At 35.7% G+C, this 16329-nt stretch overlaps 1 protein-coding gene across 6 annotated transcripts in view; it reads right to left on the reverse strand.

The window, feature by feature from the left end:
- The window catches only part of GRIA2 (glutamate ionotropic receptor AMPA type subunit 2), a 78610-nt gene that overhangs the window by 30049 nt on the left and 32232 nt on the right, over positions 1-16329 (reverse strand). For all 6 annotated transcript variants that reach the window (XM_087963660.1, XM_087963661.1, XM_087963657.1 and 3 more), the window contains exons 4-5: positions 3892-4088; positions 2168-2221 (exon numbers count right to left, since the gene is read on the reverse strand). In XM_087963660.1, the coding sequence (XP_087819786.1) occupies positions 2168-2221; positions 3892-4088 (251 nt within the window). The remainder of the gene's footprint in view (positions 1-2167; positions 2222-3891; positions 4089-16329) is intronic.

Here is a 16329-nt window from a genome sequence, read left to right on the forward strand (position 1 = left end):
AGATTAACAACTCTTAATGCCTTTTTGGCTATGTAGTATAGTCAGAACAAGCCAAGGAACATCGGAACACTTCACAGTAACATCTGGAGTAAAACACGGATGTGTACTATCAGCACTATTATTTATCACTTACATTACAGCATAAGCAAACAAGCCAAACTCAAGAATGAAAATAATACCAACTACTCTTTGCAGATAATCAGGTAAGTAACAGCTAACAAACTGCAATAGCATATTATGGTCATGAACCAAGAATGCCAGACAAATAATATGAAAATCAGAAAAGAAAAAACAGAAGTAATGGCAACTGGAAGAAAAAAAAAAGCATACCCTAAACAGAGCAATAGAAGAAACAAGCATAAAACAAGTATCAAAGTTCAAATATCTAGGAATATTCACCCAAGATAATAAAAGGGATGAAGATATTAACATATGATGCAGTAAGCAGCTTTCTCCACTCCTACAACATAAGGCAGTACTGATCAGCACAAAGAAGCATCGAATGCAAAGCAAACTCATCCCCATCCTATGTTACCTCTGCCAAACATGGATACTTACAATAAAACATAAATGAAAGTTAGTCACCATGGAAACGAGATGTTTGAGGAAAGTGGATGGAGCGACCAAAGGAAATAAAATCAGTCATGAGGCCGTAAGAGAAAAACCTGGTATAGAACCAATATTAAATGACATACAAACAGCAAATAAAGTGGTTTGCCTATATCTGCAGAGGATGTTCTGAGATTTCATACCATGCAAGCACATACAAAAAGAAGGGAAACTCCAAGAGCACAATCCAAACACAGAGGAAGATGGAGAGACAACATCAATGACATACCACAGCAACAATTAACAGTGGTTGAGGCCGCCAGAAAAGCCACTCGACATTTAAAGCAATAAAAGAAGAAGTAGAGAAAAAGACATTGCTAAGAGGTCTGTAAGGGAGGTACATAAGCGCACCAACATGCCTACCGCCCCTGTCTTAAATGTTCCCTTTTATTTCATGTATTTCATGTATTTCATGTATTAATCATTATGTTTATACTTATATGTATTATCAAATGTATGCTTGACAAAATAAATGAATAAATAACAATGTATGTGCTGTAATTTTGACAGTCACGGTGGTTAGGGATGGACCTCTTAACGTCTGTTAAAAGAGATTTGGATGTTTGGTGACCACTGTACATTTATGACAGTTACAATGTCCTGTTGCCACTATTGATAACATTCCCATCTGACTTCCATCAAGCAGAATCAATGGGGAGGGGAGCAGGAAGGTTGCAAGTTGTAGTCACTTGATGTCTCACTTAACAACCATGTTGATTCATTTAACACTTGTAGCAAAAGGGTAATAAAATAAGGTGCAGTCATGTGATGCCTCACTTAACAACCACTGCTTAACAGTGAATTGACAACGTTCTTACTTTGTCATAAGTCAACAACTATCTGTATCAACAATATGGTGCCATTTGTTGCCTTGTCTTATTAAGCCACAATTTGAGTTAATCATGGTTTATACAGTATATAAAGCATGTTTACTGTTTAAATAATTGGTTTTGCTCTATTGTTTATATCAGAAAATACAAAAAAAAAAGGAAGATAATGTCTCTAAATACTGTACAGTATAATCAAATTTCTTAAAAGCATTTCAATGCTTTTTTCTTTCAGGTAAATTTTACATAGTAATTTTATTTAATTTGAAATAATGTTTTCTACAATTACAGAATATTCATATTATCAACACATTTTATCCTTCAGTTGGGAATATTAACAACTCATAAAACAGCTAAATACACAAACACACACCACTTTGCAGACAACACTTAATGTGTATATGTCATATCTGAGGCCAACAAGAAATAGATTTCTTCCCTCTTTTCTCATATATGGTAATCATACGAAGGCTAGTAACAATGTAGGGCTACAGAGAATGGCAGCTAAGTATAGTTATGTAATCAAAGGTGGGAGAATATATAATCAGAGCAAAAAAAGCTGATGATTTTAGACGAGAGTGCAAGAACCAAGAATAAATACTTCCAATATTCTCTGAGGTTTTTTCAGAGAATCACAGACCTTTAATTAAATATTGTATGCACAACCATACATAAAATATACTTTAACTTTGGAAATATTACATGTTCAGGGAAGTATTAAACTAACTTACCAAATTTGCAATGATGTAGTGATATCCTTTTACATGTTTACCGATTGTAATAACCTAGAAGGGAAACAAATAACTGACTTGCATGAGGAAAAGGTACAGAAACAATAAAATATATTTTATAAATTACAATAACTGCATGATTATTTTCAAAAAACAACAACAGACAATACACCTTACTTTATATGGATGAATTCATCGTAGATTAAAATATGGATTTTATTTTTAATTGTTATGAAAATGGCTTTCAGTCCAGAAGCTCTAAAATACTTTATTTTTATATTCATTTTCACTCTCAAAGTTGGCCAACAATAAATTAGCATGTTCCATTCTCACTGAGCAAGAAAACAGCAATATTTTTGAGCAGAATTTTAGACCGCAAGAGGATCACTCCATTGCCTGTGAATGTGATGCCTTTAAGATTGTTTTAGTCGATGCTATTATGTGGATTCATGTTTTAATTGTTTTTACAGAAGATATTTTTTGCACACTGTTTACTAGAGTTGTAAATGTGAGTAAATAAAATAAAACAAATCTGCCTCTTCCCCGTGTTGAATGGGGAGATAACCTTGAGACCCCATTACTAGCTGAGATTACTACATCGAAATAGGAGGATGGCACAGCTGTCTATTAGGTGATCAAGTAACTTCTGATTGCTGGCCTAGCAGACATGGTGCTATTCAAATACAATACAAAGGATAATCATTTCTATATTCTATATATATCTGAACATATTTATTTAATGGACCACTGAAAACACAATGGACTAAAGCTGTAGGTGTAGCTAGGCATCTATAGAACCTTGGCAATTCACTTAGCATTGTCTATTGCTGTCCATTAGAGTTGGGCAGCTAATACATTTGAATAAATAAATATGCACTTTGTGTGCAAACAAAAATGCCATCCATTTTACTGTTCATCCAGATCGAAGTTCATTTATGCAACATTTTCACATGGTGTATCTGGAATTGTTTTAACAGTTACATTTCTATTTGATGCAATAGAAATAACCTATTGTCAGAGAGCAAATACAAATAGTCCTTGTTTAGCAAGCTCAATTAGTTCCAGCGAAATGATTGCTAAATGATTGCTAAAATGAGAGGGAGAGGGAGAGGGAGAGGGAGGGGGAGAGAGAGAGAGAGAGAGAGAGAGATGCTGTAAAGATCACTGGTTGTTGCTGCCTCATTCAGATAAAATTCTCTCACGCAGCAACATCAGTATTACTCTCAGTTCTCAGGTGCAGAAATATGGATGTAAGTGTGCTCCCTGATTGGAAAATGATTTGTTTACTACCATGGACTACAGTTGATTATCATTGTATTTGCAGATGGTCACTATATAAGGTAGTTGATAAACAAGGACTACCTGTAATGTTGACATTCCAAATAGTTTGCCAACCAAAGACAGACAAATTAATCTGACACCTAGAGAGAAAATCCTGCAAGTGTTTTCTCTCTCCAAGGCACTAATTAAAATGTAATAAATTTTATAACAGTTTGCTGCCCATTAATTTTATTTAATATTACAGCATCACTCTAATAGTAGGACTGGTCTTGTAATGCAACAGCACAGTTAATATATACTGGTTCCCACATAAATAGAGATATGATAATAAATAGCATAATCATAATTTTTGCCAGTGCTACTAAATAAGCACATAATGGTGATTATTGGTAATTGATTTCACAGTTGGTCACATAGATATTGAAAAAGAAAGAGTAGCAAACCTGATCTACGATGTCATTGACTTTATCCCGTTCGCAATCAAGAATTACTCGTCTTTCCTTTTTTATCTCCAAATCTTGAAACAATGAGCGATACGTTTCATCTTTTCTATCATTGTTAATATTCCCCACATTTATAGCAGTCACTTGCCATTTCTTTTCAGCTGCAGTGTCTAATACAGCTTGTAATGTTGACAGTCCTAGTGATACAGAAAAAAAGTCACTATTGACTTACACTTACATAATCTGAAGTTTGTAAATACATTACTCTTCAACCTATGCAAATTAGCATTATTTTTTTAAAAAAAGAAGTTATGACCATTAATTATTTGGACTTCTAATGATTTCTGTGCAAGGATGTAACAACTCCTTAATTATATCCATTTGTTTTCATTAGTGGTTCCTTTTTGGAATAGATATGACTTTGGGGAAGAATATTTCTGTGCTATTGGAGAGAGGAAATTGTATGATAAATCAATAACTAAATGCTTTTTAATTGTTTTTTTCCCTGTGTGCCAGGAATGCAAGAAATAAAACTGCTTCTCTAATGGAGGCCAATGCTGGATGCACACTATTATTTATCAGATTTGTATATAGCATCATTCAGAACAGATTCACACAGGACTCTTAAAAAATACAAGAAACACAATGAAAATTAAAATGCTGATAGTAAAGATCAATATGTAAATAAAATAGAATAAAATAATACCAGCAGAAAAACCCAAAACCCAACAGTTGACACAATCAGTTGACAAAACCAGGAGAGATTCAACCTAGAAATAAGAAGAAATTTTGTGACAGTGAGAACTATCAACCAATGGACCAGCTTGCCTTTGGAAGCTGTGGGAGCTTCATCACTGGAAGCTTTCAAGACGAGACTGGACTGCCATCTGCCATCTGTCAAAAATGGTGTAGGCTCTCCTTCTTGGATGGGGGGTTAGACTAGATGACCTACAAAGTGTGTTCCAACTCTGTTATTGTTATTTTGATCCCAAATATCTTCTAAAAATGTTGTCTTAGTCTGTTTCTGGAATGTAGCAAATGTGTGGATCTAACCAATCTTTGATTGGAAGATTGTTCCACAAAATAGGTAATAACACTGAGAAGCAGCACCTGCATGTCTTCTGACTGCTTCGTCTCACAAAAGTAGGGATCCAAAAAGAGATCCATCTAGAATTATCTTACTGGAGAGTTGAGATTCCTATTTGAGAAGGTGGCCATCTAAACCACCTTAGATGTAACCAGTGCAAGGCTTAGCACAGGTTTAATGTGCTCATAGTGATGAATTCCCCCGCCCCTCAAATATGTTGCAGTCTGCTTCCAGGCAGATTTCAAGGCTGATCCCTTGTCATATACAATATGCAATAGCTCATAGTGATAAAGTGTTCATTAAACGAACTTTGAATAGTCATTAAATGAATAGTTGCAAGTTGAGGACTACCTGTATTCAACTGTGTGCTATTTACGTACGAGTGATATATCTTAAATAAATGACCTAGAAGCTTCATGTAAATGTTAACAAGCAGGGTGGAGAAGGCTGAACTCTGCACACATGGCCACTAGGCAGACTTTTTTTCCCCCTCACTTCCACCAACTGCAACGGATACTGAGACAAGAACAGAACCACTGAAGAACAAGGCCTCCAATTTACAACTCTCAAGTCCAAAAGGTTATCATGGTTGATACTCTCAAAAGCTACCCAAAAATCTTATAGGGGTACGCTACTCTAATCCAGGCTCCTACAAAAAAATCACCACTAGTTATCAGACAAAGTAGTTTGAATTATTATAATGCTCAGGATTAAATACTGACCAAAAAAGGTCCAGATAATCCGATGCCTCTAGGTTGCTTTGAAGCCAACTCCCCACCAACCTCTCAACAAATTTCCCCAAAAGAAGAGGTTGGAGATCAGACAAGAGTTGTCAAGAACTGCAAGATTCAAAACAGCCTCTTTTGAAGGGGGCACGTCAAGTCTCTTCTGGGACCACAGGCAACCCCTTCTTCTTCAGAGAAGCATGGATCACCTTCCATATTCAGCTAGTTATGCTTTTTCCACTCATATCTCACTGGAGAACATGTAGCAAAAATAATACTTGATAATTCTGATAATACTCTAATCATACTATTCATATAAAGACAAAATACCTAACATTCTAAAGGAAGGCTAATTAAAATCCAGTTTCAGAAACTTTGGAAAGCCACTGACAGTGTAGTGAGGGGGCACATGCTATGGATTTTGTTAACTAAACATATTTACTTTGTATTTTAATTTGACTTATTTTCTCTTTTAAAATGATGTTCAGGTTCATTACAGACTGGAATGTAGGAAAACTTTTATCCTATGATTATATGAATGGATTAGATGGCTTTCAACATTCCTAAACTGAAAAAGATAATTTACAGAAGGATGTCCTGATAAGAAAAAAGTTTTTTCTTCGTGTCCACTGGCATCTGGTTATCTAATGTCAAATAAGCTTTGTAGTTGATTTACTGTGCAAGGAGGAGTTACTCTTGTCTTGATCAACCAACTTTCCTCTTTCATTTTCCTTTGTTGTGTCAATTATAAAAAGGAATGTAAGATGGATCTCAGGGAGATCCCACTTTTGCAATGGCTTTCTACCCGGAAAAGCTCACCGGAAGCGCTGGCGCTGCCATCTTTTTTGATGAAAAAGTGCTTCCGGTGAGCTTTCTACCCGAAAAGCTCACCGGAAGCACTTTTACCAAAAAGATGGCGGCGCCCAGCAACCAGCGGCCCGGTAAGAGTTGTTCCGCAGACCGGTATCGGTCCGCGGACCGGCGGTTGGGGACCCCTGCACTACACAACTGGTTCCTTCAGAATACACAAAACATTTTGCTAAGGTATTTTGAATTGCTGCAGCTTTATGAGGTGGCTGTAATTGAGTCAGGGACATTGTCTTCAAGTGCTAGATTATTTGCAAGATCACAATCTGCAGCTGAGACAGGGTATTCTGAAAGGAGAATTGCAAATGAACGGTACCATGGTTATGAAGTCATTATCTGCCAATTGTGATAACAAGCATAAAATCCAAATTTCTTCATGATAGCATCATTTCTGCACCGTTTTCTTTACTTCAGATGATTCCATGTACTCCTATATAAACTTAAAGCCTCTGGGTTCTTTTTTTTTTTTTTTTTTGCACTACTTATTCCTATCTCTAAAATGGACAATGACTGTTCAAAATAAACCTAGAAAATGTATAGGCTGCTAATTTATTTTCCTTAGCTTAAATAAACAAATAAACTTGTATATTCAGTTAGTTGATCCTATAATTTTAACAAAAGATTTATTATAAGTTATCAATAAAAGAATGGAATAAATATATACAAAAAAGACTATCTTGTTACATGTCTTTAGTTCTTCAGCGACTTACAATATTTATCTTTTTTAACCCCTCAACAATTTTGTTGAAAAATCAAAGGAAATATTATATAATCATTAGTACGGAAGTTTTGGTGTTCTTCAAGCTTGGCTGTTTGCCTGCAAACATTTCATTACTAGGCTAGGTGACATCATCAATAACACAGTCAACCCACTACAACACCACCAACACAAGCGATGAAAAGGAGAAACATTAAAACTACAGTACATAGATTAAGAATTTAAAAACTAAACTGAACTAAACTCTTATTTTGCATGCTGACTGGAGCAGCTTACTCTTGATTCCTATGAAAAGGGTAATATTACCATATATCAAAAACATCTCAGAAAAAAATTATATAGCACTGCCACAGTACATGAACCAAGTAACACTCTCAAAAACATCTTAAGTAAACAACAAGAACAAAACCCCAATAGCCCAACAAGAAAAAATATATCTACAATACATATAAAGTCTGTAACAGCCAATATGTAGAACAGACTGGTAGAAGATCAGCGGAGAGCATTCATGAATGCTAACTAGCAGTCAAAAGACACCGTGAAATTTTTTTTAATCTTACAATGTATAGACAGACTCAACCACAATCTCAACTGGGAAAAGTGTAAGCATCCTAGATCAAGTTAGGGAAAGCACAAATGCTAGGGAATGTCTGGAAACCAGGCATTAATCAGGAATGTCTGAAAACCAGGCAATCAGTCATCATGGATGCATAAGAGCCTTGGTGGCACAGTGGTTAGAGTGCAGTACTGCAAGCTACTTCTGCTGACTGCCTGTTGCCTGCAATTTCTCAGTTCAAATCCCAGGTTCAAAGTTGACTCAGCTTTCCATCCTTCTTTGGTGGGTAAAATGGAAGACCCAAATTGTTGGGGGAAATATGCTGACTCTGTAAACCGCTTAGAGGTTTACAGCTTTAAAGAGGGCTGTAAAGCACTATAAAGTGGTATATAAGTCTAAGTGCTATTGCTATAGAGATAAATCACATTTGTACCCCATTCAAAAGAGAATAAAAAAGCTAGACTTTGCAAGTATAGCAGCTGCCATATGAGCAGCCTATGCACAAACATCACATTATATAATTCTATGAGTAAGACAAAATTCTTACATGAAATGTATTAAAACTGTAATAAACATTGTTTTGACTGGGGAGATTATCCTACCCCTTTTTGTGTGGTGGGGATTCAGCAGTTGAAGATCCTCTCATGTCTGAGGCAGCCTCCTTCAATGTTTCAAAAAGGATGAAAAAGAAAAGAACAGACTACGGAGGAAATTGAGAGGCAGAGTAATCAGAGCCACAGTGGCACACTATACCAAGGTTGGGGACGAGGTGGGATTCAAAAATTTTAACAACCAGATCTGTGGGCGTGGCTTAGGTGGTGGGCATGGCTTGGTGGTCATGTGACTGGATGGACATGGCTTGGTGAATGAAATAGGTAATAGGAAAGATGAAAAGGATAATAGCAATTCAGCCTACTAGGTGGTTTGACATCCCAGGGCGTAAGACAGTATTGTGGAAATTAGTTGTTTAGCAGAGTGATGGCATGGGAGAACAAACCGTCCTTGTGCCTAGTTGTTTTGGTATGCAATGCCCTGGCCGATAGCATTGTCTTGAGGGAAGAAGTTGAAACAATTTATGTCCAGAATGTGAGGGGTCTGTAGATATTTTCACATCCCTCTTTGTGGCTCATGCAGTATACAGATCTTCGGTGGAAGTCAGGCTGGTTGCAGTGGTTTTTTATGCAGTTTTAACTATCAGTTAAAAACTATCTGTCTTGTTCGGTTGCTGTGCCAAACCAGACAGTTGTGGAAGTGCAAATCAGGTGGTATTCTACCAGTTCGGGCAGTCTAAGCTTTCTGAGTAGGTGCAAGAAAAACATTCTTTGTTGTGGTTTTTTGATGATGTTTTTGATGTTCGGTGTCCATTTAAGTCCTCCGATATTATAGACCCTAGAAACTGGAAGGTCTTTACTATTCATGCTGTGCTGTCTAGTATTTTAACAGCTGGTAGGATAGGAGGGCTTCTCCTAAAATCTACTATCTACAATTTTGAGTGTGTTCAGTTTTAAGTGTGTTTATATGGTATTCCTCTTTAAACCGGGGGGTGGGGGAAGAGGGAGGATACAGAGAGAGATGAATATTTTACATATATTTAATATTGAAAACTATATTAGTATTAGGTGATTCAATGAATAAAGCTATACTGTCAAGTCAGGGGTGGGATTCAAATTTTTTAACAACCGGTTGTGTGGGTGTGGCTTAGGTGGAGGGCATGGCTTGGTGGTCATGTGACTGGGTGGACATGGCTTGGTGGTCATGTTATTGGCTGGGCGTGGTCAACTCAACATCATTCACATCGAGGCACACATCTCCTCGCCTGGCCTCTCATGACTGTGGGGATGCTGCAACAGTCGTAAGTGTGAATTTTGAATGGTAATTTTGAATGGTCACTCCACACAAGCAAAGTATCAGCAAAGGAGGGGAAAAAAACTCCAGAGGCCTTCCTGAGACAGGAAGCCTAGTCCTGCCACGAATGTCATAAGGGTTAACGGAGAGGCAGTTTCTGTAAGCAACACCAGAATGTTTCCTTCCTGCCTTCCTTACAGGATTAGGCCAGTAATTTCTTCTAACAACTGGTTCTCTGAACTGCTTAGAATGTTAACAACCGGTTCTAGCAAATACATGCGAACTGGTAGAATCCCACCCCTGGTTGGGGAGGGGGAAAACTATTGCTTGAAAGAAAATTCAGCTTGTCTACCTCTAATTATTTCCTACTCCCTGAGAATGACTCATTCTGAATATATGAAGTGTCCTCATATTTCCTGGTGAAAAAGAACATTCCAACCAACTCACCACAGAATAAGCTGGAAATCAAAATAGGGAAAAAGATGATGGGAATATAGTATATATGACTGTAATAAATTCTCTGAACAAATTTTGGAATCTCACAGGTTAAATTGGATACAATAGAAAAAATGGCATGACTCTAGAGCAGGTGTGTCAAACTCACAGCCTGCAGGTTGGATGCGTCACGCGCTGACCACACCCACGCCTAGTTTAATGTAGGGGGGAAAGTCATGATACGTCATATGATGACAACGTAAAGACGCAAGTTTGACACCCCTACTCTACAGTAACTAGTTATGATTTCCTTTATCTCTTTTCTATATCAGTCCATTATTCCCAAACTATAGCCTTTTGTTAATTATATATATATATACAGGTAGTTCTCAACTTATAACAGTTTGTATAGTGACTTTTCAAAGTTCACAATGGCACTTTAAAAATGACTTATGACTGTTTTTCAAGCTTGTGACTATTGAAGCATTCAGACACTTGGCAACTGACTCATATTTATGACAATTGTGGTGTGACGGGATCAGGTGATCATCTTTTGAGACCTTCTGACAAGCAAACTGGACTGGAAGACAAGAGTCACTAAAAAAATCATGTTACTAAGTTAACAGCTGCAATGATTTACTTCACTACTGTGGCAAGAAAGGTCATAAAATGGGGGCAAAATTAATTGAACAATGGTCTTGCTTAGCAACAGAAATTTTGGGCTCAATTGTGGTCATAAACCAAGGCCTACCTGTACAACATTTAATACCATCTTTCTGGAGCAGCATGTCTGCCAATGGATTGATTCATCTATCATTTAAGTTCCTAGCATGGCCTAAACTACTCTGTTGTCATTAATATGGTAGTTTTAACCATGCGCTGAAAAACGATAGCCAACTTAATGGCTTAAAAAGTCCATTCAAGTCTATGATCCTTTGCTTCCATATAAAGATATAAAAACTCATTCAGTACTTTTCAGTCATTTTGGGGACGACCCCAAATCGTATCATCTCCCAATGTCGTCCTATCTCCAGCCTTACGGATTCAGTGACTGAAGTTGCAGGCATACCTCCCCACCCCTGATCAGGGAACTGTCCACTTATTCAAAACGGATAGGACATCTCAGGGATATGGCTTTTATTCCTAACTTCTGAACTGTCTGGGGGCTGATTAGACATCAGGTGCAGCCAGTGTCTACTATGGCTTCAAGCTCCCCTTGGGTTCCAGTGCCAGGCACCCTAGTGTGAGTCTTTATGGAGAAAGGGTGGATGGCTCCTCTTACCATTGGGTCTTCATCACCACTCCCTCCAGAGTTGATCACTTCAGGAGACAGAATTTCACCCCAATCAATTGGGAGAGGGGGTATGCATTACACACTTCATATGTACAGTATTTATGTATGGCATTGCTTACATAAATACATATGAAAGTAATTTCCATACTACATGGAAAGAAAGCTTGAATTGTCAAAACAATGATGGCATTAGTTTTATGTCCTAGACTCCAGTTGGCGACCGCTGTTCTGCTGTGCTGGGAGATTTAGATTAGCTAGGAAGCAGGAAATGGTTGGATTTCTTGCTTTCTAGATAAGCACAGCCGAACCTCCCTTAGGACGGAAGGTTTGCTTGCAAGCAAATTCAGTGCAGGCTCACAGCAAAGAAATTTAAGAGACTGAGGTAGCCGACGGCAGATAGATAGATCACTCAATGATTCTGTGAGCAACTCAATCTGCCTGCTTTGCCTGATTTTGGATAAAAGTTGCTTTTTATATAAAAATATCAATACATGGTGTGTTGTGAGTTATTTTGTGAGTTTTTTAGCAAATTTTGTGAGTTTGCTTGCTAGCAAATTTTATGAGTTTGCTTGCAAGCAAATTTTATGTAACAGACTGAGCTAGCCAATGGCAGATAGATAAGATTTCTGAATGAATCTGTGATTCTGTGAGCAACTTAATTTGCCTGCCTGCTTTGCCTGATTTTGGGTAAAAGTTGCTCTTTTTAAAATAAAAAATTCAATATTTACATGCATGGTGTGTTGTGAGTTAATTTTGTGAGTTTTCTTGTTAGCAAATTTTATGAGTTTGCTTGCAAATTTTATGTGACAGACTGAGCTAGCAAATGGCAGATAGATAGATTTCTGAATGAATCTGTGATTCTGTGAGCAACTCAATCTGCCTGCTTTGCCTGATTTTGAGTAAAAGTTGCTCTTTTTTATATAAAAAAAATTCAATATTTATATAAATATTTATAATATTTACATGCAAGCCATGCCCAGCCAGTCACGTGACCACCAAGCCACACCCACAAATTAGGCCATGCCCACATGACTGGAGGAGGAGGAATTCTGGGAGTTGAAGTCCACAAGTCTTAAAGCTGTCAAGTTTGAAGACCCCTGATTTAATTAAATAGTATTCAAAGGTACTAACCCTAATCCTAGAATTAAATAATGGGCTGGATTAAGAGAACAGACTGAAATTAAATACCAACAAGACAGGATTGCTAGTAATAAATTGAAAATGACACTCAAGAAAGCTTGCTTTACCTGAGATTTTAATGCCCTAAAAGTGCCCAGTTTTGCAATTAAGCTGATTCTTACTCTCTAGCTGCTGATGGATTTCTAGCAGCAGCTGCAGTAAATAATGACTTTGCATTACAACAACTAATACTCATCTTTCTCAGATGGTCAGACTCACCAACACTTATTTCTTCCTGATTATGTTCTCTTTTAAAGAAGGACTATCCTTGAAAAATGGCTGGAAATGTCTAGGGAGCACCATGCAGTGGCCAGATTGCAAATTTAAGAATCCTATGATGATCATAATTAAAAAACAGTTTTGGTTGTCAACTGCTTACTGTGGACATTTTAAAATGTCAACATTTATCTTTTAAACCCTAACTGGCTTATGAAAAATGAAAACAACAAGGAATATACAAAAACACAAAATATTTAATAATCTTAACGATACCTTTAACTGCTTGTCTTGCTCTTCTATTTTGCAGGTCAAAAATATGTATCATCTTATTATATATTTGGGGTAAATGCAATAAATAAATAAATAAATAAATAAATAAACATTTATTCCCATTATTTGTTGTTTTGAGAGTTGATTAAGAACATCTTGCAGCATTCTGAACATATTAACAACTTAGGTGTCACTGGGCCAGGTTTATCTTCTGGTGATTCTATGTCCAATAGCTTATCAACCTTTTCTGTCTTTGCTGAATTATTTTGGTTTTTGTTATTATAAAATAAATTTTATTTTAAAATACATGTTATTTTATATATTTTATTTTATAATATTTTATTGTATAATATTGTATTTTGTTATTGTAAAATAAAATATATTTTATGATTTTGCCTAAAATTAACATTTATTCCATCTTCAGATTAGTACTCTCTCTACTTTTCCAGCACATAATTTATCTTGATTTATTTTTTAATATCACATTATTTTTTTCTAAAATGTCTATATCATAAAAATGGTAGGACTGGAGTGGAAATTGGAGAATAAAATACTAATAATTTGAGATATGCAAATCTTTAAAATATCTCTTGTATGTTGTTGTCATAGTACACCATTTGCTGTTATTCTGTAGCTACTGTATCTTTCTTTGCACTTTTGTGCTTCGCATTGATTATACTGATACTGATATGATTGACAAATCTTATGATATCTACATTCTCTGAGTTCTGTTTTTAAAGGTCTATGTTTAACCTATATACTTGATATCTATAATTCACAGAACAATGTATAATCTGTACGAGGAAGTATTCTAGGTGACTTCTTAATGTTTAATTCTATTATGTAGTTTATATAGATATAGATATTGCATAGATAATTTAGATATTTTCCATTCAGAATGTCCAAATCTCTGTTTATATTGGCGATAAAGAATTTTATTTGAAAACCTTATTGACTCCTATCTTGTGTTGTCGTGGTTGTTCAGTCAAAATCTTTCTTTGACAAAGTTTCTCCATTTAGCCAGTTTTTTTAGTCTAATTTCCTCTTAGTTCTTTCTTACTAACGCATTTTGCACGTCTTGCAATTTATAATATTCTTCAATTTACGTATGAGATGCATACATTTGTATAATATTGATTATTAACAGATCTTAAAAACAATATTACTCTTTATTTTATAGCATAACACACACAAACAGAGATGTCCTTTATTCCTTTGTATGGACTTATGAAATCTGCCTAATTTTATTTATCATTCAAACATCATTTCCACTCCATTCACGCTCCGAGGATTTCACATTTTTACCTTTCAATGTTCTGATGATACATTGTATATTTGTGTAAAGTGAGGAACTTTTTTTTTCCAGTAATAACAACACCAATTATATCAATTACCAGATTCATTCTAACTCTGGTCTTCCCACATTTTCAACCTTATGTCTACTCATTGATTTTTTTTTCCAGACACTTCAGTGCTTTTTCAGGTTTTTTTCAGCTAGCACCAAACTCATCTGTTTCAACCATGTCCTTCTCCCTTGCTCATCAACCTGTTTTCTTTCTTTCTTTTGTTGCATTGGTCAGTGATATGGTGGAGAGAATACAGAATGGAGTCTGAGACAGTTGTCATATTTTCAGGGATAATTAATAGTAATAATAACAATAAGAGAACACTGTGGTAGTAAAAAAGTATTATAATAGGTTTGAATCATTGTAATGTTCATTCAAATAAATATGATTTCAGGCTTGTTTCAGAACTCATTTAACATGATTTATTTCTGTCTAGATGGCTGGAAATGAGCAATATATTATCTTCACTCACTCATTTTTTAAATGGCTACATCAGGCAGGAATGTGTATTTGGGGACATTTTACCGAGCCTTACGGTTGGCAAACACTTTCATGAGTCAAGGAAGCATTCTGGGAATTGTAACTCCCAAAGATAACATTAAGAACATTAAGAAAATGAAAAGTTATATAAATTTCACTTTCAACTTTCATAAGGAAACTATTTGCTTAAAGAGAAAACACTGAAGTAGACATTATAAGTAAACACTTGTATCTTAATTCCAGGATCTTTTTAAGGCATGTAAACCAAAATATCAACTTGGAAAGAAACAATATAGAGCACAGTAACAATAATGTGTGCTTAATCTAGCATCATTAACCAAATTCCCAGGTAGCTTAGTTAATGGACTTGCTTGTACAATTGCCTAAGAACTGTAGACTATGTATATCTGAAAGACCTGGAAGGAAACACTGGGTTAATTTTTTTCTATCTTTTTCTCTATTCCAAATTTTTTAAAAAATGTTTTCCTCAATTAAGGCCTTTCAGACAAATACTTGCAATGTAATCTTGCAAGAAATAGCAGTTGACAGAATGAAAGAAATTGGTATAAAATTATACTGAAGAGCTAATATTTCTATTTCAGATTACTGCTTTGCCAAATTGGTACTTTGTGGGAAAGGATTGATAGATATGAATTTCAAATAAAAATACAGCTTGAAAAGTGCTTTCATGGAAAGGACTGTACAGAGTAATTCTTGTTAAATGTTATTTCTACCACTGGAAGTACATCATGCCATTGATCCCTCTGGAAGATATAAACTTTCTCTCAATTTTAAGACAGAAAACCAATATATGGAGAAATGAATTCAAAACATAGTTTTTAATGATTCAGTAGTGGCTCCAATTTTATCTTCAAAAATAATTCCTGACAACAAATTACTATTGAATTTAACCCACAGTTTGAAAGCTGAGTCACATCTTTTCTCAACCTCCATATGTGATAGAATAAAGCCCCTGAGTACCAGTTTGACTGGGCAAAATTAATGCTAGCTGAGAATAACAAAACCAATATTTCAACTATTATATAATGCAAACACATTTGGAGGGAGAAAAAACCCGAATCTTCTGAATCAAAAGCAGTTCTGCCCATGAGACTACATAGTTGCTAATGATATTTCCCATAAAATAATATGTTTGATTAATTTTTTTACAGGACCAGCTTTCACTCCAAACTTCAGAAACAGTATTAATGGTGCAAAATAGTATATCTATCCCACTTAGTTTTATTTAATCCTAACCTAGTGACAGGAAAACTTTTTAGTGCCTAGGACCATATATAAGCAAATAATAAATTTACAATTGGAAAAAAGGTATAAAGAGTCAAAATTGGAAGGGGCCTGGGTCCCTAGAAAAAAGAGTTTTACATATTAAATAAGTATTTTGCTTCAGGTTACCCCA

This window comes from Notechis scutatus, chromosome 4, assembly GCF_049901735.1.
Source record: "Notechis scutatus isolate UNSWTSFEM ecotype Mainland chromosome 4, rNotScu1.2, whole genome shotgun sequence".
Lineage (NCBI taxonomy): Eukaryota > Metazoa > Chordata > Lepidosauria > Squamata > Elapidae > Notechis > Notechis scutatus.